Source organism: Acomys minous (assembly GCF_964271855.1).
Source record: "Acomys minous genome assembly, chromosome: 6".
Taxonomy (NCBI): domain Eukaryota; kingdom Metazoa; phylum Chordata; class Mammalia; order Rodentia; family Muridae; genus Acomys; species Acomys minous.
Window position 1 is genome coordinate 70,581,863 of NC_140487.1, and position 24,352 is coordinate 70,606,214.

A 24,352-nucleotide genomic window follows, 5' to 3' on the forward strand; every position below is an offset into this window, starting at 1 on the left:
GTTTCTAAAGCTTATTCTGTCTTCTTGTCTTTTTTTTTTTTTTTTTTGTAACTTTATTTTAGATTTTCTTATCAGATTTTAAAAATAGAATATTTTTATTAGATACAAATTGTCTAATTAAATAACAAAACTACAAACACTCATACTTAGTTTAAATAGAGTGTAAAAAAGAAAGTATGGAAAATTCAAAGAGAAAAATTATAAACCAACTCACATAGGAACAGGTTGATAAGGTGACATAAGATTATATATGGGAGCCAGAGGGTTGAGGACGCCTGGAGAACACAGAGCACACAGTCACCTAAGCAGGGTTCATAGGGACTCACAGTCTGAAGCAGCAACCACGGAGCCCGCATGGGTCTACACTGGGTCCTCTGCATACATGTTACTGTTGTTTATTTTGGAGTTTTGCCTGTTCTTGTAACCCTTTTCCTCCTACTGGGTTGTCTCATCCAGCTTTGATAGGAGGGTTTGTGGCTAATCTTATGATAACTCATTGTTTGGCTGATACTCTGGGAGGCCTGCTTTTTTTCTGAAGGAAAACAGAGGAGCAGTGAATCTGGGGGAGAGGGGAGGTGCAGCAGAGGGGTGGGAGCTGCAGTTGGGATGGATTGTGTAAGAGAAGGCTAAAAAAAGTATGTGAACAAAGTGTTATATACATCATAATAATCAAAGGGCATGGTTATCATGGAACGCTTTTCAACTGATCACAGAGAAATAATTATTACTACCACAAAACTTTTTTTCATTATGTGAGGTATTTCATATATGTGTACTATATTTACATCATTTTCATCTCTTTATCTCTCCTGTATAACTTCTCCCCTATCCCCTCCTATTCCTGCTCAAATTCATAACCTCATCTTTCTATAATTGTTGTTTTACATACATACATATATATCAATATATGCATGTGTATGTAACTACACATACTGTATATATGTACATAGGCATACACACACATACAACACACACACACACACACACACACACACACACACACACACACACACTTCAAACTGCTGAGTCTACTTACTTATATGTGTATGTGTTTAGAGCTGACCACCCAGGTGAGATAACCCATCAAGATGTTCACCCTTGGAGAAAACCAATGCTCTCTCCTCTCGGCGCTGACTGATTACCTGGAGGTCTTCATCTAGGGCTAGGACCTCGTGAGAGTTCCTCCATCATGGTTGGCATGTCAGTTAGTTCAGTCACTGTGTGGGTCTTGTTTAGGTGACTGTATTGCCAAGATTTTACGGGTGCAGAAGACATTGCATCTCCCAACAGAAGGCCGAGTACTCTGGCTCCCACAGTCTTCCTATCCTTCCTGTGATGTTCCCTTAGCCTCAGAGGTTGTGTTGGAGATAGACCAATTGGGTTCAGCATTCCGTGATCAATTTTTCTCTGCATTTTGACCAGTTGTGGGTTTCTGTTTTTGTTTTTATTTTTTTGTAATGGTCTTCATCTGTTGCAAAGAGAAATTTCTTTGATAATGAAGAATGAGAGCTAAATTCAACTGTGGGTATAAGGATAAATGTTTACAAAGGGTTTGGAAATCATCCTGGTTTGGGAACATAGCAGTCGTAGGCTCTCTTTGACGGTCCATGGTCTTGCCAGCCATAGGTGGTTGGCTAGGTTTACAGTACCAGGCCTGATTCCTTCCTCTTTCGTAGCTTCGAAGTCTAATTAGATTGCTGTTGGTTACTCACAAGAGAAGAGTGCCAACATTGTAATAGTTCTCTCATTTGGTTTATTGCTCAATATGTCTGTTACTTTTAGAAGATTTATTTATATTATGTATATGAGTCCTTACATGCAAGCCCAGTGCCTGTCAGGGGACAATAGAGAGCATCTGATCCCATGGAACTGGAGTTACAGGTTGTGAGTTGTCAGGTGGGTGCTGGGAACTGGACCTGGGTCCCCTGCAAGGACAGTATGCGCCCCTAACTGCTGGGCCATCCCTCCAATCCCAGCACTTATGCCAAAGCCACACTGTTCTAATTGCTCTGACAATGGCCTAGACTGTAGTGTCTGATAGAGGATAAGCTCGCATATTTGTTCTTGTTCGGAGGGCTTTAGTAGCAGTGGCCTTTTGTAATATTAAAATTTCATGAATAGTCTGGAGAGATGGCCTTGCTCAAAAGTTGAGAGTGAGTGTTGCTCTTCCAGAAACCTAAGATAGGATCCCAGAGCCACATCACATGGATCACAATGACATGTAACTTCAGCTCCAGGAGATCAGCATTGTCTTCTGGCTCTCCTGCATATAAATCTCTTTCTGTCTCTCTGTCTCTCTGTCTCTCTGTCTCTCTGTCTCTGTCTCTGTCTCTGTCTCTGTCTCTGTCTCTGTCTCTCTCTCTCTCTCTCTGTCTCTCTCTCTCTCTCTCTCTCTCTCTCTCTCACACACACACACACACACACAAACACATACACACAAGCAGACACACACACATGCACGCACACCATTCACAAATTTTAAAAATCTTCAGTTTTTTAATTAGTATCACATGAGTTTATAATTCACTATGGAGGAGATTAATGTCTTTATGGAAAAAACTTTCAGTTCCTAGTGGTAGCTTTTATATTTAATGGGATATCATTATCAGTAGAATTTTATAGTCTCATCATTTTCTGTTCAGTATATTCCCAGGTACTTTATAGCATTAATGATACTTCATATGTTGTGATTTTACGGTTGCATCTCCTAAGCGTTCCTTGCTGGCATACTGCAGTGCCGTTGACTTTTAAAAGCTTGTGTCAGCATCAGGATTCCTGTTACCCTTTAACATCACAAACTTTACATAAAGGGCATTTCTGCCGGGAGATAGTTCTGCATAGGCAACATCGTCAACAGATGCTGAGAATTTCGATCTCAGTATGTTTTGCATGTGCTTTTCTGTCCCTCTCTACTCTGGGACAGACTGAATAGATGTCCCTACAGTCAGCATCATTGCTGATCTCCTGATGTCAAGGTGAAGGTCATCTATGGTTTCTATTAAGTTGATGCTCCATGACTCAATGTAGGTGGTGACAGTTGTTTGTAGATATGTTAAGTCTTTTCTTTTATTTGTATTTTCGTATTTAACATAAAATGAATGTCATTCAGTATCTTTTTTTTTTTAAATCTTGTTTTTTCCCCTTCACCTGTTAACATAATGCATCTCAGCAATTGATTTTTTTTCCCCCAGTGGTAGCCAGTATCATATTCATGAGAAGAACTCAAATTGGATATTATATTTATCTCCTTTCCATAGTGCTAGATCTCACTTGCTAATACTTTGTCAAGATTCTGACATCTGTGTTCATGGGAGTGACTGGCCTTGGAATTCCTTTCTCATTTTTCTATTTCCATTTATTAGTGGATATATGCTAATCCTTGTTCCATCAAATGAATGAAAAAAAATTATTCTCTTTTTCTGAGCTCTGAGATACTTCACCCAACCCTTGACCCCATTTATTTTTGGAATACCTTACATGTCCTCCTGATTGTGTTTCACAGATGAGGAAAGGAAGACACAAACCTACTGATTGGCTTGTCCTTGGTCCCAGGCATAGTTAATGAGGCTTAGAACAAGAATGCAGACTCCCACAGCCAGGATCCGAGGCCTACTCTGAATCAAGCCTCTGCAGTGTCTCAATAAAGTCGTCTCTCTAGAGCCCGCACCACCGTGACTCTGTTTCTATAACTGAGACGTTATAGTTTGCATTAGGTAGGATCTGATCTTTAAAGATGATGAAACACTTGTATTCATATAACTTAGCATTGAAGAAAATCCATTTTTCCTCATGCGCATACTTGATAGTTAGGGAACTAAGAGCCCCATTTCCTGCTGGGAGCCCTTGGAATTGTTGACATTTAGTTTTTTTTTTTTCTTCTTCAGGATCTGGCAGAATCAAGGAGACATCCTTATGACTAGAAAAGTGGAAGGTGCATCCCCCTTTCCTGTAAGCCAGTAAAACGTAATGAGTTGGGAAACAGATGGAAACATCTGCATCCTTAATTGCCTGCTAGGAATAGCTTGCAATATTGACTCCGCAGTACGCTACCTTGCAATGACTGTGGGCTAGCTAATGCCAGGTTGCCAGAGGTTATCCCCCCCACGCCATATCCAGCTCCTTATCCTTTAATCCCCCGTTGATTTTCTAATTAGATTCAAACTTTTTAAGGCTTGTATTTAGGGCTGATCCCAGTTTAGTTTCTGTTGCCTTCGTGAGTAACTTCTATTCCTTTGCTCACACACGCCCGCTGGATCCCAGTTCCCAGGGGTTCAGTCAGCCATATTGTTTCCATCACCTTCTACCATTCCGCTGGGCTTTTAGTCTACATTTTTCTGTGTGTTGGAGCTACCTCCAGGCGCCTAAGGACCAACACTGTGAATTTCTCTGACAGTTTAAATGCTTGCACTTTCCACTTCCTTTTCTTTCACTGATTTTTAAAACTGTATTTCTTTTAAAAAAAAAATCTCCTCTTGAGTGGTGCTGCTCTTATGTGACTCTAAGCCCATTGAACGGAAACATTGCCGTGTTCTTTGCAATGCACTGGCACAGGACTGGAGTCCTCTATTCAGGACTTACTGTTAATTTTGCTGCACTCCATGGTGTTGGCAAACAGCAACTTCCAGGGCACATCTTTGAATCCCATAGCAGCCTCATTGATGATGCTGTTCCCTGTGGTGGAAGGTAGGTCAGCCCTGGTCCTTTTCCTAAGAACCTCAGTTACTAATGTGTTGAGAAGGTGGCCATTTGCAGAGCTCTCAGTGGGCATTCGCCAAAGACTATGTGAAAAGGAAGAAATAGAAATGACAGCGCACCCACCCCGTTGGTCTTTTCCAAATCTGCTGCTGGTTTAAAAAAGAGAAAAAGCAAGAGAACAAAACAGTTCCCTGGCCTGGGGTTCCCCAAATCTGCTTAATGTTATTTTGTATGTGCGCTGACCCTACTACGCTCTTCTGCACCCTGGATTGCGAGCTGTGGATCCCTTTGGTTTCTGTGAAGTGCTTTGGTGGTAATAATTTTCTCACTATCTGTGAGGGCAGATCGCTGAGGATGCTGTGGGAGGGGCCTGCTCTTCACTGTGGGAGGGGCCTGCTCTTCACTGTGGGAGGGGCCTGCTCTTCACTAAGGCCCACTCACAACAGTTAAGGGTTGTTTTGAGTTAAAGGGATGTTTTGGGAATACTGAAAAGTAATAAAGTAGAAGGAAAATGGAGCATTTGGAAGGCAAAGTTAACCTCCTGGATCCTGCTTAATTGGAAGAATAGGATCAAATGAAGTGCCCTGTCTGGCAACAATGAGTTACAATAGAGTGTCCACCACAGAAAAGTGAATCAGGCTCTTCAAGAGACAATGTGTGTGTTCTGACCTGTGGGTTCTATCTATTGATTTATGAGAACAGAAATGGAGAATTAAAGTGAGGTTATTTACTCATGCTAGCTGCATTTATTTAATTTATTTATGTTTTTATTGTATGAAAGCATGTGATCGGACATTAATAGCCGGTACAGCCATGGTGCTATTTGACATTTGATGTGATGACAGCTGTTGCCATGTGATCTTCACATGAAGGTAATAGTCATTCCATTTCTGTTTTTCACTGTAACATGAAGACTCTGGTGTGCTCTGCCCTGATTTATTTACTGATTCCTTCTAGCTTCCAAGAATCATGCTAATCAATCCTAACACATTAGAATGTGTAAGACTTTTTCAATCAGTTCCTAATAGGCCATTCATCCATCGCTGTGTCACTTTGACAAGTAGGCTCTGGTGTTAGGGAAGCCTTTGTTTGGTTGTGATGCAAAGTTTCATGTATCCCAGGCTACCTTTGACTTGCTATATAGCTAAGGAAGACCTTGTACTCCTGGTCCTCCTGTTCCTACCTCCTAAGTGCTTGGATTATATGTATGTACCACCATGACATTCAGCCTTGAGAGCACTGTGGGTTTTTGTGTGTTTGTTTGGTTTTAATCACTTTATGTTTTTGCTTGCCTACGTGGTCTCTTGTGACTATTTTGGCTTAAATTATTTTGGTTAGAGATAGATTCATTTGTCCAGGCTTGCTACCAAATCATGTCAATTAAATGCTTCTTGCATGGTTTTCCACAATGGTCATGTCCGTCCTCTGGTAGGTTTGGGTGCTGTGTATTTTAGGATGTTCTTTTCTTAGCATCTCAAGGCACCCCCTGACCAGCCAGTATCATTGATCTACTGCCTAGGAGCAGGTCATCACTATGTCCCTTTGTTACAGCAGGAAGGCAGTTTGATTCTCCACATTTCCCTACTCAAGAACCTGAAAACTGTCATATATGGAAACTACTAAAGCTTTGATTTCTTAAAGCAATTATGAAAATATTTGTTTAGGAGGATATGGTGTCATCACCTAATGATATTACGGTGGTATTTGACAGTCTCTGCAGGCAGTTACTAGAGAGCCAGATTTTCTAGTGAGGCTCTCCTAGCCTCACTATTCACCCACAGTTTACTCTAAATTAGCTACATGACCTTGAACACATTGCTGAATTTCATGGTGCCATCTTGGAAATTTAAGGGACAATAACCATACACATATCTGATAGGCTTAGTGAGCGTTAGGTTAGGAAATGAAGGTGAAGCCTTCTAAATCTGTGCCTAACAAATAAAATGTTTGCAAACATCAAAAAGAAGAAATAGAAGCATACAAGAGAGAGCATCAACATCAATGTTCAGTAGCCAAATTGGAATACACTCCTGTAAGCATAGCACCTATGTCCTATTTACACAGGTTCCCAATATTAGTTAGTAAAACCTGTTACTTTGCAGATTTCCCAGGACTAGGTATTTCCCTCAAGTGACAGCCCAATAGGCAGAGAATGACTTCTCTCATTGTGGGTAATGCTTAGCCACTCTCATTTTAATGGCAAGGCTGGGCCAAGATAAGTATCACGATCTGCCCTCCACAAGCTGGGTAACTTTTAGAAAAGGATTCCTCTTCGTTCTTGGTTTCTCCATGGACCAGGCTGTGCTGGCTGCCTTGAACGTCCTCTTCAGCTCTGTGTCTCTGTTTGCCTCTGAGAATATCTGCAGTGAGACGGGAGGGAAAAGCAAACACGACACCTACACCTTTGAAGAAGAGTTGGGCAAACACCTGTGTGGTGACCCTAAGCCATGCGTGTAGATTTTTGCGTACAAGTGTCAGGCCGACGCCCGTGCTGATGATGACAAGGCACAATGCCACTACAGACACTTCACTATGGAGAGGAGAACCAGCTCTGCCAGTGTGTAAACACACTCTAGGGAGGCTCCATATTAGTTAGTCACTTCCTTCAGCAGGAAGTGATTCTCTCTATAAAGCAAAACCGTTCCTTTTAAAAGGGAAGAGTCATAGGGAAGAGTAGGGGAATGGAAGGTCCGGGAGAGAGCTGGCAGACCGTGAAGGCCAGCGGATCTGGACCCAGGGGGCCCTGCACCAACTGATGCACCAGCCAAGGGCAATGCATGCAGAGAACCTAGATGTCCTGTTCAGATGTAGCTGATGGACAGCTCGTTCTCCATCGGGGTCGGGAGCGGGACTCTTCTGCTGAACCTCTGACATGCACTCTGGTGCCCATGATTTGGTCACTGCTCCTTGGCAGGATGGTCTTTGGGCACACAGAGGAAGGGGGTACAGGCTATCCTGATGAAACCTAATAGCCTGTGGCCAGACAGTGGGGTAGGAGGCCCCCCCCCCAATCAGAGGTCCAAGGGAGGGGAATAAGGCAGAAGAGGGAGTTAGGGTGGGAATAGGAAGACAAGAACGAGGGGATAGCAATCAGGATGTACTGTGAATAAATTATAATAAATAAAAAATGCATTTTTTTGAGGAGAATCTAGGGTGTTGGAGAGATGGCTCAGCGGTTAGAGCACTGCCTGCTCTTCTGGAGGTTCTGAGTTCTATTCTCATCAACCACACGGTGGCTCACAACCATCTTCTATATTATATATTTTAATTATATTACATATAATCAGTCTTCAAAAGGAGAATCTATAGTCCAATAGAATCTACTCTCTTGTCTAGTGACAGGCATTTCTGCTACCCGTCACCTAGCAGAAGGAGGAAATTGTTTTGGCCACAGTGGATCTTAAGCCGTCAGTGCCTCTGCTAACAGTTTGTGCTGTGTTCCTCTGTCTTTCCAATCGCCGTACCTTCTTTAACTCACAGCACTGCCTTCCCATCATCAGAGAGGAGGGGCCTCCCACACTGCTACTCTTCCTTGACATTCTGCTTAACCAGGCTCCTAACCAGGTAGTCTCGACCAAGATTACGTTATGAAAATGAAGTTCCTGGGAGCTTCACGTGGTGGTGATGGGGTGGGAGAAGTGATGCGGGGCTCCTGCCTCTCGCTTGGTTTTGAATAAGTCTTTTTCTCTATGTATCCTGTGGACCCTGTTTTCTTGGCTCACTTTCCTACCCTCCCCTAGCCCTGTTTCAAGTGCCCCACCTTATCAGGTGATGCTGAGTATCACTTCTTCTTCCAGGCTTCTGTGCTAGCTGCTCTTCTCCCGTCTTCTGTGGTACAGAAAACTTTTCCCTTCTGGACCACTTCTTAGTCCCCCAAGGCAACTCTGCTCTTCATGGCTGTTTCTTTAATGGTCTATGGACACATTTGGCTGTGTGGGGATGCAGGGGCTATCTTTCTCCCCAGTCTTTTCTTTCTGAAGAGTATATGATTTCCTGTGAAGAATGAAGGTCCAGCCTTTATTTCACTCTATGAGAACTGGGCTATAAAACCCTTCGTGAGTGCCATTGATGGCGTCCTTCTACACTGACATCTAGCTGACATTTCTCTACTGAGCATGCCCAGAACTCACCACTTGTATCAGTGCCCTTGCTTCTTAGGCGGAGTGTTGCTCGGTATGAGGCAATGGGAGTTAACCTTCGCTTTTTACTTCTTTCCAAGTTAGACATTCTAAATCTTTTTGTCCTTCCATTGACTATCTGTCGTGTGCATATATGGGGAAAACAAAAAATATATTTCTATAGCAATCACAAGCACACATTACCTCCTCTGTCACTGCACTACTGATTTTCAAAATTTGCACATTTTTGTCAAATGAGAGTAACTTTTGCTGTATTTGCTCCTCTTGGTTTTCCCTTCATTCCAATGAGGCATGTTTTAGCTAATACCATTCTTGTTTGTTTGTTTGTTTTATCGCCTCATTTTAGAGAGAGTGGCCAGTTGTGTTAGGAACTGATAAGGTGCTTAGTGTACAACCTGGTAGCCATTTGACCCATAAACCTCTAATCTTCCAGAGCTCTAGAACACAGTCTTCCTTGAATCTTGGCCTTAAGCTCCATCCCCCTGCAGTGTGGATGTATGGCCAAAGCCAATAGCCATCAATCCTTTTCAGCTTCCATCTGCAATTCGTTCTGAATGCACTGTGTGTGGACTTCTCTCCACTCGGATTCCTTTTAGAGGTGCCCAAGGGCACTGTGAAAATAGATCAAAGAAGCTCAAGAAGGCCAATGGCAGAAGAAATGCAGCCAACGTTCCATACTCACAGCCTCTGTAAAAGTCAAGAGAGGAGCAGTGGGTCAGCACACCCTCTCCTGCTGTGGGCCATCTTCCTCCCTTGGAGATTGAGCAGGCCTTCATTGTAATACTCTCTCAATAGACTATAGCTTTCTCACCCAGATGACTGAGAAGCAAAAATAAACAAAATGAGTCCATTTAAATTAAGTTCTCTCAGCGTTATGGGAGGTTATGGGAATTTCAGAGAACATGGCCATTCCTTCTGCATATCGTATTCAAATCAGCTTGCAATATGATAAGCATCTTAATTTGCATTACTTCATTCAAATGTTAAGGAAGAAAAGAAAGTGTTATTGTCTTCTGTAATTACTTGGGGTTCATGAATTTAGTAAGGTATTATAAACAGTTAAGCCCTTTACATATACAAAAAAAAAACTCAAAGAAAAAAAAAGCAAACCCACAAACAAACAAATAAAAAGACCCCGCCCTGTCTGTACATGCTTAATGTTACTGAGCAAAGTAGTTAATGAGACTCTGTGATACTGATGCCACGAGAGTGTTCTCTTCTAGTTGGGGGATAGTTGGGCATTGCATCTGATGGTGGTACAGTACAAAAGAATGTGGTGAGCACTGCACCCAAGCAAGATGCCATTAACTTAGCACTAGAGAAAGCATTCACTGCTCATGCTACTTGACCTCTAGAGATTGGGCAGAGGGTATTTTCAAGAACCCTGCTGATCCCTTTTGTGATTGCTGTGACATGTTTTATACAGTCCACTGATCCCTCTTGTGATTGCTGTGACATATTTTACACAGCTGACTGAAGCCAACACTTTGAGTGATGAACAGTGTGTCCTCCATTGGCCACTGAACCTATGGAGATTTTTGTGAATTCAGTACTCAAATCAGATTATTTAACCTGTGAGTCTGGAGCTAATCCAGACCTGAGGCTTACTACTAGTGTTCTAACAAAGTAATGCCCATCATGACTTCATATAGCATTCTAGTTTGACTCCTAATGTAGACATTTCTGGACTTGAAGTTTTTGGCTGCACCAAGTTAAGCATAAATAGATTTCCAAAGGGATGCGAAACATCTCTAGGACTCAGAAATAGATGCCAGTGGAGAATTCTCTTTCCCTCTCCCTCCCACCCCCTCCCTCCCTTCCTTCCTCTCTCCTTCCATCCACCCATCCATCCATCCATCCATCCTTCCATTATTTTCTTTTCCTTTAGGGTACAAGGGGTCAAACCTAGGGCTTTCCACATACCAAGCATGCACAGTAACACTGAATTAAATCGCCAGCCCAGGGGGACTTTCTTTCACTCCCCAAGACATCATGTAAAGTCCCTAGATAAAGGTCAAGAAACAATGATAAGCAAGTGGACCATGGCTCTAGGGTCAACCACATGCAGTGATTTATTCATTTCCCATACCGTGAAGTTTTCAGAGAAAGGTATAGCCAAAGTCAGGGGGTACAAAGACACGTTCTGCGTACTGTTAGCATAACTTCAGTGCTGGAATTTAAACATACAAAACAACACTTCCACAACAACCGAAACCCAATGAGATGCTGCTAGGAAACATCTGTTTGCTGCACTGTTTACAGCCAGTTCCAGTGGGGAATAACAGGAGTGAATAGACTCCTGAACAGAGCACACTCTGGTCCCCTGGCAGTAAGGTAGAGTTTTTCTGCTGGAGGGAACACTACATGGTTGCACTTCTATTTTTCTCCAAACAGAAAACTTCTGTGCGACTAGGAGCTTCAAAAGGATTGCTACAGCAGATGGAAAGAGCCCATATACAATCATGCATGCAATTATCAGGAGCTAATTGAATTTGAGGGTTAGCTCTGTCATTATAAGGAAATGAAGCCTATCTACGTCTCCGGTATATGGTCCTACACTCTGCAGTAGATGCTCTACACTTTGAAGTAGATGTGGCATGGGCCACGTTTGGATATCAGGCCACTAAAGAGTTAGATGCTGCTGGTGTTTAGCCCCTGTAGTGATGGTGATGAGGAGCAACATAAATTGTGTGCTCTACATCTTTCGTATGGTATTTCTCTACCCAAAGGACACACTGGTAATGCAGCACAAGGATCAAACCCATGGTTCTCAAACTGTGGGCCACGACCCCATTGAGATAGAACAACCCTTTCATAAGGGTCACCTAAGATCATCAGAAAATATAGATATTTACATTAGAATTCATAACACATCAAATTAACAGTTATTAAGTAGCAACAAAAATATTTTTTGTTGGGGGGTCACCAAAACATGAGAAACTGTATTAAAGGGTCACAGCATTAGAAAGCTTGAGAACCAGTGGAAAATACTATAATGAATGGAAATTTTGCTGGAAAAAAAGAACTGAAAAAATCAGGGAAGAACCTATCTCACATCTGGTGAGTAAAGAGACACAAGGGGACCAAAACATGTATTGAACTGAATCTTTAATTCAACAAAATGTACAAGAGTAGTTTATCCTGTCTTAAAGTTGCAAAACAAAATTAAGAAAGTTAATATACAGTTTGAGGGCCCAATTGCTTTTGTGTCAGTGAAAACACTGAATGGTTGATACATTCAAGAAAAATGCTTTGCTCATGCGTGACACAATATGATCATAGCACACTTCACACTGTTCCCTTAAGTAATCAATATGACATCCTACTTGACTAGTGGGAAGTTTGTGCCATCAGCGGCCCCAAAGACCATTTCTCTAGAGAGATTTCCCCACATAGTTTTCCCTGTATTTACTTGATCAGAAACCCTCTGTCCAATTTCTCAGCTTGTGAGCAGCCTGCCATGACACCTGAGCAACAAACTGTGAAAGCTTAGCTTGCAAAGATGGAACTTAGTATAATCATCAAACACAGCAAAGGTAATCTAACACGTGCTTAATCGTATGGACAGCCACTGTGAATTATGCTAATTAGGCACAAATGGGAGCAGCTCAGAAAATGATTGCAATTACTATTATTTTACATAGACATACTGAGCAAGTCCAAGGGGGTGAGGGAAAGGAGAAATCAGGTATTTTTAAAGCCCTCTGCGTTTGAATGTGGGCCTGAGGGATGGCTGGCAGTCAGAGGAGGGTGTGAGAAGAGAGAAAAGCCAAAGTGCAGAACATGCATTGAAAAAGCTGATCTACTGACACAGATTCATGGCGTTTCTTATAATAACACACAGGTCAGTGCCAGCGATTGTTGCACAGCAAAGGAAGCTCACAACATCATGGCTGAAGATACGATTGTTCATTTGGCTAAAAGAATGTGCATTGGACAGAGGTTTTCAGAGCAAGGTTGTCTCTGCTCTGCTGGACGCTGAGCTGCCCGCTCTCAGTGTGACCACACACAAGGCTGTGACTTGGAGATGGCTTCATTGGAACCCATGGCTGCTCCCACTTGGCTTCCCGTGGGCTGTTGCGGCATCCTTGGGAAATGGTGGCTGGTTCTGAAAGCCCCACCATGGCAGGGAGCCCTTGGAAGGAAGCTCACCATACCTTGGGAGTCATGAACCATTCTCACTGAGATTCTGGTTTGTCCATATTCAAGAGAAGGGTGACACCAACATCAGATCTCACTAGAAAGGTTGCAATGACCACATTGCGAGGTGGAAGATAGTGTGTAGGAATGAAGAGAGGTATTGCAATATGATATTGGAAAGTCTGTCAATCCTTGCCTCTTTTTTTTTTCCTCCCCAAAAGGTATTCCTTCAACTATGCATTTGTTAGCCTTTTAAGATTTAATTTGATGGGACACACATGGTAAAACACACAACATTAGATGTGTAATATGTTCCCACAAGTGACATGGGCAATAAAGGCTGTTGGTCAGAGTCATTCCTCAAAACTAACTAAGAGTCTCAATCAGCTCAAAACACATCACACTTGCGGTCCATGAGATAAAGCTTGGGGTTGACAAAGCTGTCTTAGCATCATCTTCTTTCCTCTATCAGCTTGTAGCAGGACTAAGTCCAGGGAGCTCGTATCTCCCCTCTTTGAATACGGGCAAACCAAAACTTCCCCAAGTGACAGTGAACATCCTTGCCTGGGCTCCCTGCCATGGTGGGGCTTTCAGAACCAGCCACCATTTCCCAAGGAAGCCGCAACAGCCCACGGGAAGCCAAGTGGGAGCAGCCATGGGTTCCAATGAAGCCATCTCCAAGTCACAGCCTTGTGTGTGGTCACACTGATAGCGGGCAGCTCAGCGTCCAGCAGAGCAGAGACAACCTTGCTCTGAAAACCTCTGTCCAATGCACATTCTTTTAGCCAAATGAACAATCGTATATTCAGCCATGATGTTGTGAGCTTCCTTTGCTGTGCAACAATCGCTGGCACTGACCTGTGTGTTATTGTAAGAAACGCCATGAATCTGTGTCAGTAGATCAGCTTTTTCAGTGCACATTCTGCACTTTGGCTTTTCTCTCTTCTCACACCCTCCTCTGATGCCAGCCATCCCCTCAGGCCCACATTCAAACACAGAAGGCATTAGCAATATCTGATTTCTCCTTTCCCTCACTCCCTTGTAAAATAACAGTAATTGCAATCATTTTCTGAGCTGCTCCCATTTGTGCCTAATTAGCATAATTCACGGTGGCCGTCCATATGATTAAGCACATGTTAGATTACCTTTGCTGTGTTTGATGATTATACTAAGTTCCATCTTTGCAAGCTAAGCTTTCACAGTTTGTTGCTCAGGTGTCATGGCAGGCTGCTCACAAACAGAGAAATTGGACAGAAATCAAGTAAATACAGGAAAAGCTATGTGGTGAGATCTCTCTAAGGAGTGGACTAGTGGACTCTTGGTGCAGACTAAAGACAGGGAAAGTCTGCAAATTGTAGTCCCCACCAGACTGGACACACTCTAAGCCCATCATTTGCATTTGGGTCTGTTCATCATTCAGTATTTACATTCATATAAAAAGAGGTTGAGCTTAAAACTACATACTGTCTTTACTTTTTAATCGGTCCTTTGTTTTAAATTGGGGGCGTCATGCTCTAAGTGGGATGAAAAACAACTAGGTAATTATGGTAAAAAGCACTTGACCTTAGGAGAGAGGAGGGCAGAAAATGCCTGAAATGAAACCCACCTGTGCCTTTGTTCTTTTGCTAATATCTGTGAGACACGGGAAATGTCAGTTTGTGTTCTAAGCCCTTTGTTTTACGTCTGTGAAATAGGAGTTACATTACAGATAAAGTTGGGTAGAGTACGTAGAAAGTTTCTCCTAACCAGGTTATTGTGATCCTTGCTTTAGACATGGAAATGCTGATGTAGAACTTTCCAAACCCATGATTATGACTCTCGGTGAACAAACTAATTTACCTTTGCGATTTTCATACATCATTCCATGTTCATATTTTTTCCTTTTAATTTTCCTCCAGTGCTTTAAAGCATTTGAATGGTTGTTACCACAGGGAGATGATAATCAACCAGGTAATTGTATGTTACTTTTAAAAGTAAACAATCAGGGTTTACATATTAGTCTTTTAAAAATATTTATTGTGGAGGGTTTTCAGTTTGTTTCATATATAACATGCAGTTCTTTCATTTGATGGATTAAGAATTATATGTCGTGGTGGGAGATGGCTTAGAAATTGAGGGTACCCACTGCTTTCCCAAAAGAACTATATTTGATTCCCAGCACTTGTGTTGGGTAAGTCATAGCCACCTATAACTCCAATTTTGGGGATCTAATGCCCTCTTCTGGCCTCTTTTGGCACTGCAGTCATGTGCACATACCAACACACATATACATAAGTAAAAGCAAAAACAAAAAAGAATTACAAGCATACCTGTGCCTTTGTCACATTGTTTATACCTTTATTCCTACATTTGTTGCTATATCAAGAATCACAACTTAAACTTTTCTTTCAGAAGTAACTACACATCAAATTCTTGGGTTATAATTTTTCTTTATCTAAAAAACTTTTTCTCTGTGGCCAGGTTGAAAGCATGAGTAAGCCACTGTATTCAATGAACTACAGTCCCTATTCTTGAGTTTATTTCTGTTCTAGCTTCATTCCATTGCTGTGGTAAAACACTCTGACCAAAGGTAGTAGAGGGGAGGAAAGAGGATGTTCTTTGCTTTGAAATTCCATCATCATAGGACATTTACACATGTGAGTGCTGTAGAGATCTGGGCACACCATATCCACATTCAAGATCAAAGAGAGCTAAACTCACTCATGCTGTTTGCTTGGTGCTTGCCCTTGTGTGCTCAGCTACCTTTCTTACCTTTTATATAAGTTAGAGCCTTGCTTAATGAAGAGGTGCCACCACAGTGGGTGGAGTTCATTAACAATCAAGCCAGTACCTCATAGACAAACCTACAGGCCAAATTTACCTAGATACTTCCTCAAGTGAGACTTTCCCTCATGCCATTCTAGTTTGTAGCAAGTTGACATTTAAGAGGAATCACTGCAATTTGCAAAACGCAGCCTCAAAATGTTCTGTTTTTATTTTACCTTTTATTCTGTTTCTAATTTTCAGTTTTCTGTGAAGGAACTGAATCTTGGTAAGCTGATTTGTCTAGGGCTACGGCTAGCTAAAGACAGGATTGACACTTGGCAATCTGAGTCACACGTATGTACAATATAACCTTTCTTGTGTAAAGTCAGGTCTTGTTTGTACTTTTTGATGAAATATAAATTCCAGGAGAGAATGAATTTTGCTTTGTATATTGCTATATCCTCATCATCTTAAATAAGGACAGGCATGAGGGGAACATTAGGGCTCTAAGCCAGTTACTACTGCTATAACAAATCAATAACGCGCTGTTCAGATTACAGTATTACTCTTAAGAATTTTGTTTCTTGGAATCGAGAGTTGAGGAACTCTTAAGAAATGTGCTAGGTGCTAGCACATTTCATGTTTAGTAAAAGCTTCCTCTCTAATTCCAAATGGATGACACCTTTCTGCATTGTGACATGACAGAACCACGCAGAGAAGGGTGGTCTGCCCATTGCCCAGGGCGGAGAAGATGGAGAGACTCGGCAGAGACTGAGCCGCTCAGGGGCCTCTCTTTCCTAAGGGCGTTGATGTATTTTACCAAGTCAGAGGTTCATAACCTAAAGCTTCACTTCCCTGAAGGACTCCTCACCTCATAGCACCTACACAACATTGATAACGTTTCTACGTGAGTTTGGGAGGGATACAAACTTTGAAATTTGTAGGCACCATCTTCTCCCTTTTTCCATGTTGGATGTCTGAGCACATTCAAGCTTTTAGGAATCCAGGCTTCACAAAGCATGGCTGTGAGAAAGAGACAAGCCATTCCTTCCAAGCAGTCCTGATTTTCTATCTTTGGATGAGTATGGGCAGCCATTTATTTGGAGACATAGTATAGTGACCAAAATAAGCCATTTCATTTGGATGGACTCAAGATTTCACCTCTAAAAATGTTTTACACTCCTTCTTTTTCAGAAAACTTACTCATCTGCTCAGTAACCTTTGTAATATATTAAAAATTGAAGTTCCCTTTGTGTCTGGAAATTTGAAGCATTTGTTTTTATTATGAAGTATCTGTGTGAAAACCAAAAAGAAAACTCAGAGTTCAAGAAATAAAGAATAATGCTGTAATCATAACAGCTCATTAGTTTGTTTTTAAGCTTGATCCTTCACAAGGTTACTTATCGGAGTGGAATATTAATGGGCCCGAGCTCTCCTTATGCTGAAGAGATCTTAAACAACAGTGTTCACAGGGAAGGACATTAATCAGGGGCGCGAAGGGAGCCTTGTTTCCAATAATGTTTGCATAACAGCTACCCTTGGGTATGTCTGTGTCTTGGTTTAAAAATAAATCGCCATACTTTCTGTATCCACACAATGGGGATTATTTGAGGTTGTGATTCCGCTATATCATTTCCTATGTATTTATGGGGATATCAAACTGAGAAGCATCATGGAAACAAATAGCCCTGCTCAGGAATGATATAGGGTAGAAGTTGAAAGAGGCCCTACTTGGAGGACTGGTGGGAAAGGACCTAATAGCAAGTCACAGCCGACCTCAGAAGGGGAGAAGAAGAAGCACGCTGGCCTGCTGGATGCTTCTCTGATGTGATTTTAACCCTTTAGTTACTTCTTAGCCCTCATAAAATATAATCCACGTATCTACTCTTGACACACAGCACTCACGTTAGTGTCGTTGGTGCTTCTGCGCATGTGTCGTGTGACTGCCCTCCTATGGGACCCTTGGCAGTTTCCCTCAAGTGCTGTGTTTTCAAGTTCCGTGCTTTTGCTCAAACTCTTCCCTCGTCTTAGGATAACTTTCGAAATCTTCCTTGGCAATTAATTCTACTTGTCAGGCATAGGTTGGTTTAAATGTCCCATCCTCCACAGAACCTTCTTTGACTGCACTGCCAGCCATGGGTCTTACCCGCCCTCTTCCATTGATTGGTTAGCTAACATCTTTACATGGACTCTGCACTGAGGATTTCGTCTGTTTCCTTGATTTATTGTGGACATGTGCCAAGTTAGAGTTTTCATAAATGTTTTAAATGATGACCTCATCTCCTCACAGCGTTTCCTCTCCCACTTTTTATGAGCACTTCCATTCTGAGAAAAGTTCCGTATGGTCTTGAAAACATAAGCCGTGCTGCTGTTTAATATTCTGTGTGGGTTACAAGACTGTATGAATGGTTCATTCTTGCAGTTTAATTTGCTGTGTTTATGGTACAATCTGGATAGTCTGCTGCAGCCGAAGGGGCATTCTATAGTATCAAAATCCAAGCTTATTTGTCCTCCAAGCTGAAATTGCTAATAGTTTTCCCCCAATTTCTCCTTCCCTGTGATCTTCTAAAGGGTTTCTATCCTGAAAGAAAATACCACCTCATGGCTCCTTGTTCTGTCCTTCCCATCAGAAATATGTTGTTTTAGCAGAGCTTCTCGTGCCCAGCTTCACAGGCCAAGTTTACCATTGACAGAAATTTCCCTCTGAATGTGTATGCGTGTGTATGTGCGTGCGTGTTTAAGCACGCGTACATGTTCATGCGTGTGTTTAGTACAGTCTCAGAAGTGCTGAAAACTACACCTTCCAAAACCTTTATAAAACCTTTTCGAAACTTTAACCTGCACTGCAGATGTAACAGCGTTGTAACTGTTAGCCTTCTTTGCCAAGGCGAACAAAATGGCTTAAAATGTCCACATCCAGCAAATCACACAGACCCGTCCTCTAAGCCACCGCTCTTTCTCCAGCACTACAACCTTAGCAACAGTGTTTTCTGCCACCTTCTGGGGGTGTCACGGTGCCTACTAGAGCTCTCCCTACAGTGAGTTCAAGGCAGCAGTGAACAAGAGGCCTAGACTTAGGGGGTTGTGTTCCGTTGCTGACAAACTATGCTAAGCCTGGTGCCCCAAGAGCCAGTTCACTGTGATTGTCAGGATCCTTAGTTCTCAAACAAAAGAGACAAAAGAGGGAGGCTCAGTATATCTATAGGTTCTTTCTACATATTAATCCCTTTTCTGTAGTTTCCATTTCTCCTATCTTTTCTTATAAAATAGTTTTTTATTATTTCATGCGTGCTATAATGCATTCTGATTCCTCTTGCCTCTCTGATCTTCCTTCCACCCCGGTCAGCCACCGCCAACTCCCTACTAGCCATTTTCCACAGTCATGTCCTTTTGTTTTGCTTTGTAACCCGCTGAATTTCTCCTTTTATTTCTTTCCATTCAGTGCAAGACTAACTAATGAAGAGACACAGGGGATAGCAGAATGGTTCCCAGCCAAGTGGCATCGCTTCTCCTCCCTGTACAGAAGGAGACAGTTCCCTCTCCCTTCTCCGTTCTACACATCCCCCCCCCCTTCTTCTTGCCTCTCCTCTCCTTCCACCGTCTTCTCTGAAGGTGTTCAGAGTTCCTGGCTAAGAGATGGTGCTCAGCCCTGCAACACTGAATACATTCACCCACTCTCTTAAATAGAAAGCTTGAGAGCTTCAGCCAAGATGCAGGCTCTCTGTCCTTCCTTCTGTCTCTGTCTTTTGTCTGTCTCTCTGTCTCTGTCTCTGTCTCTCTCTCTCTGTCTCTCTCTCTCTCTCTCTCTGTCTCTCTCTCTGTCTCTGTCTCTCTCTCTCTCTGTCTCTCTCTCTCTCTCTCTCTGTCTCTCTCTCTCTCTCTCTCTGTCTCCCTCCCTCCCATGTATATACAAATGGAGTCCAGAAGTCAACCTCAGGTTTGGGTCTTCAGGAACCATCCACCTAATTTTTGAGACTGTATTTCACTGGGGCCTGGTGTTTGCAGGGTAGGCTAGGCCAAGGTCCAAGAGTCTGCTTAGCTCCCTTTTCTTGCACTGAAATGTGCTCATGCCACCAGGTCTAGCTTTTTTTTTTTTTAATGTGGGTCTTGGAAATCAAATTCAGGTTCCCATGCTCGCACAGGAAGCACTGCAGTGAGTGTGCTACAGCTCTGGCTCTGCACTCCTTGTCTCTTGATACCGGCTACTAGACTTTAATCTAACAGAGACGTTGTTCACATAAGAACAAAATGGTGTTGTACAAAATGAACTTAAATTATTTTTCCTCTAATCTTTTCGACTTGAAGGGCTGAGTCCACTGTTTGAATAGTTTCCAGACTGACATATCTCCTTCTCTCTCTGTCTCTGTCTCTGTCTGCTGTCTGTCTGTCTCTCTCTCTCTCCTCTCTTTCTCTCTTGGCTTTTCAAGACAGGGTTTCTCTGTGTAGACCAGGCTGGCCTCAAACTCACAGCAATCCCCCTGCCTCTGCCTCCCAGGTTCTGGGATTAAAATCATGCCCCACCACGCCCAGCCATATCTCCTTTTCTAACGGCATCTTGTATACAACAATGCAAGTAACTCCCTTTAGGAACCATGATTGTCTTTAGATGTGCAAATACTGTTTCCCTCATTGAACATGATTTTCTTTATCCTCATACATAAACCATTAGAACATTTATTTTTTTTTATTTTGAACATTTAGTTTTTATCCCTAAGGCTACAAGTGTAGTATAAGTACTTAAGTTACCCAAGACTCTCAGGCTTTTCTCCATCATCACCAGACATGTGATTCTTCTCCCCAGAACACAACTGAAACACTGGTTCCCTCTTCTGTCTCTAATCCTCCTGATGCACGTGGCAATGTGTGTCAACCACTACAGTATTCTCACTCGAAATGGCCAGAGATGTACCAAAGTGTAAGGAAGAAAATGAGGAGCCATAGTGATTGACCCTCGCAGCTGGCCCACAAGTTCTAGACTTTATCTTTGGCAATTGTGGAAATCTAGGCTCGTGAGGTTAAATGGTTTGTCCAGCATTCCATACCTCTTAAGGTCAGAGCGAAGATTTTAATCTAATATGGCTCCAAAATCCACATTATCTTTTCAGTACCAGGATGAGAAGGATGGGGGGTGAAGAAAGTTCTAGCATTGTATATCTGATTGGTGTTTGGGTAGGAAAGGGCTTGAAGAAGAGAATTTCCTCGACTTGACAAAGACTCTCATTCTTACCTCCAATATGGATTACATCTAACATGGAACCGTTCATTTGTAACTTCTCAGTGCGGGGGTCTGCAACTAATGAGACATCTCTTTTTGTCTTTTGCAGCAATTTTGCAGGCAGTGATAACTGGTGACCTTATGAAGGTAAGCTATCCTCATCATTGTGCCTCACCAAATTGTCCAGATCCAGTCCATAAGCTCCTGCACTCCTCCTCCCTGCACTGCCAAGGAGGAGGAGGAAAGATGCTCTTTTGAGAAATGAGCAGAGAGAATGAGGAAAGCCCTTACCACACACTTCATCTCCTAGAAGCAAAGGAGTATGGTAGATTCCCTGGGCCTGCCTTGGTTAGTTAATTAAAAAAAAAAAAAAAAAAAAGGACTGTATATTTCCAGGATGTAATGTTCATAGTGCGTAAAATCCTTGCTTTCTAAGACTAACATTTGAAAAATGTGAAGCATTCTTTTTTCAGACGTCCATGGGAATGAATACATTTATATGAATGTCCTAGGTAGTACCCAGAAACGCATGTACCAGCTGTGAGCTTGCACATGTTGATACAGTTGTCTACTTTATAAGTCACAGCCAACTGACGAAAAGGCCACCCAGTACATTTTGGGCTTTTCAATTTGTGCTTGTATTTTCTGGTGAATTTAGTTCACAAGGAAGGAAATGGCCACCACTTGAAAGCAAATGTCAAATATTACTTTGCCTCTGTCATTCACTAAGGGTGCAGTTTTATAACATTAGTGCATTTTCTCAGTGCCTCAATTTCTTTATCTGTGAAATGAGACAACTGTATTTCTTCTTTGGTTTGTCATAGGACTGGATGTAATCATATGATAAGACTGCTAGTACTATTCATGTTGCACAGAAAGGTGCTTAAAACATTAGCTGGCTTAACCTTATTATTAAATATTAACCTGTTTTCTTTTTCTAACAACATACTTATTAAAAATATTGCCAAGCTGGGCATAGTGGCATATGCCTGTAATCCCAGCACTTGGAGAAGCAGAAACAGGCGGATCACTGTGAGTTCGAGGCCAGCCTGGTCTACAAAGCAAGTCCAGGACAGCCAGGGCTACACAGAGAGACCCTGTCTTGAAACACACACACACACACACACACACACACACACACGTATTTGACATAATGTAGTCTGTGAGTATTGTAAAAGAGCTAGCTGTTCTTCTGTTATTTATACTAAGGGTCATGACTGCCTAGAAGTCCCTGTGTAGTTAACTCCAGCTATGCTGGTATGTTGTGTAATGGTGCTGGATGCCTCTGTGTGCAGATGTTTGTTTCCCATCAGCCCAGGCACAGTATGGGCTCTTCCCTTCCCTTCCCTTCCCTTCCCTTCCCTTCCCTTCCCTTCCCTTCCCTTCCCTTCCCTTCCCTTCCCTTCCCTTCCCTTCCCTTCCTTTCCCTTCCCTTCCCTTCCCTTTTCCCTTCCCTTCCCCTCCCTTTTCCCTTCCCTTCCCTTCCCTTCCCTTCCCTTCCCTTCCCTTTTCCCTTCCCATTTCTAAGCACAACTGTAAGATAAACCAAAGAATGCCTGTTCTGAATTCTCATCACACCACTAGCAGAAAGCAGAGGGGCATGGCTGCCCACAGATTGGTCACTTGCATCCTCAGTCATATGCTTCTGACCATGCTGCTAGTACAGTTTTGATTGTTACCCAGAGGAGAAGCCTCATCCCTAAAGAGGATTCCTGGGATTTCATGGTCACTTCCCTTCAGTGGGGCTAGCCTGCCGCAGTATGCACCTCTGAAAGGACTTGCCTTCGATTCTGTGGGAATCAAGAACAACCCCTGTCCTTGAACACTTCTAATCCACTTTGTAATCTGAAGATCTTTCCATGTACTTTTATTGTAGGCAAACAGTTTCCCAGATCCTGGAGTGCATCGTTACACATTTAAAAATATTTTACAGAGAATTACTTAAAATGCAAAAAGCACCCTATGTAGCTAGTTATCCTGGCATAATCTACATTATAATTATCCCCCAAATGTCTGAGGAGTGACTCGATGATGCTTTCTTTACTATGAGATGAGATTCATAGAGTGAAGTACTTTCTCTTTCAGTCCTCTCCCTCCCTCTCTCCCTCCCTCTCTCTCTCCCTCCCTCCCTCTCCTTCCCTCCCTCCCTCCCTCCCTCTATCTCCCTCCCTTCCCCTCCCTCCCTCTCTCCCTCCCTCTCTCTTTCTCCCTCCCTCTCTGTCTCTCTCTCTGTCTCTGTCTCTCTGTCTCTCTCTCTGTCTCTCTCTCTCTCTCTGTCTCTCTCTCTCTCTCGTGTGTGTGTGTGTGTGTGTGTGTGTGTGTGTGTGTGTGTATGGAGAGAGAGAGAGAGAGAGAGAGAGAGAGAGAGAGAGAGAGAGAGAGAGAGAGAAGAGACAAAGAGACAGAAGACAGAGGAGATAAGACAAGATGGTAGAGCAGACCTCAGGATCTCTCATGCCCTGTGTCTATATAGCACACAAATTACTGATGGGCTGACTTTTAGTCATAGTGTGCAACCTTCCCAAAAGGTACGTTCGGGACAAGTTGATCCCTGCTTGGTCTGGGTACATCTCTATCCCATCCTCATTGGATCTAACCACAGAGAAACAGTATCATTGCAAGAGCACTGCAAGATTTTCCTTTGGGTCTCTATGCTGTCTCTTCCTGTTCTCTTGCCCTAAAGTTTGGGGTAGAGATTTCCTTAGCTCCTGCATTTCCAGAACCTCTAATCAGCCACTCTTCTTGGTTGATTTTTCTAGCTAGTTCTCATGGATCCTTTCCCAAAACTCTGCTTTGTTCCTTAGTGACTTTCTGCTGGCCTCAAACTGTCTCTTTGCAGTAAACACTTTTGTTCTTCCCATGGAATCTGGAGGCCACTATGGCTGGTGACTAAGTCATATTATCGTTGCTTACGTGGTAGTTTTCTTGAAACCTGCTCTGTTAGCAGATTCTCATTTGTTTCACGTAATTTATGAGAAGTTTCGTCAAGGATCCTCTTGTCCTGATATTCCGCAGTTTGGAGAAGGGCGACACATTTGCATTTTATAGTATTGGACGCTTCACGCACTCAGCCTGTGTCTTCATTTGTCCCCATTACTATCTTGTTGCTAGATTCGTGGCTTTTCAAATGGACTCTTCTCATACAGAAACAACGACATTCACACCACTGTTTCCGTTCTCCTCAGTCCCTGATCCTCTCCAGCCCTGTTGGGAATACACTGCCAGATTCACAGAAGGAATCAGACAGGATGAAAAGGGAACCCTCCCTCTGAGAGTCCGCGCATACAGATATGTGCACACATGTGTCTGTGTATGAACGCCATGTGCAGCAAACTGAAGCATTTGTATTCACGTCAAAGAGCAGCAAAAAGACACAGGAAAGGAACCTAGATGGTCAGAGCCAAGTTTGTCTTGCTGT

General features: G+C 42.7%; 1 protein-coding gene across 7 annotated transcripts in view; it reads left to right on the plus strand.

Moving 5' to 3' along the window:
* The window catches only part of DGKI (diacylglycerol kinase iota), a 443,272-nt gene that overhangs the window by 393,620 nt on the left and 25,300 nt on the right, over window positions 1-24,352 (plus strand). For all 7 annotated transcript variants that reach the window (XM_084786170.1, XM_084786172.1, XM_084786173.1 and 4 more), the window contains one exon: window positions 21,044-21,081. In XM_084786170.1, the coding sequence (XP_084642296.1) occupies window positions 21,044-21,081 (38 nt within the window). The remainder of the gene's footprint in view (window positions 1-21,043; window positions 21,082-24,352) is intronic.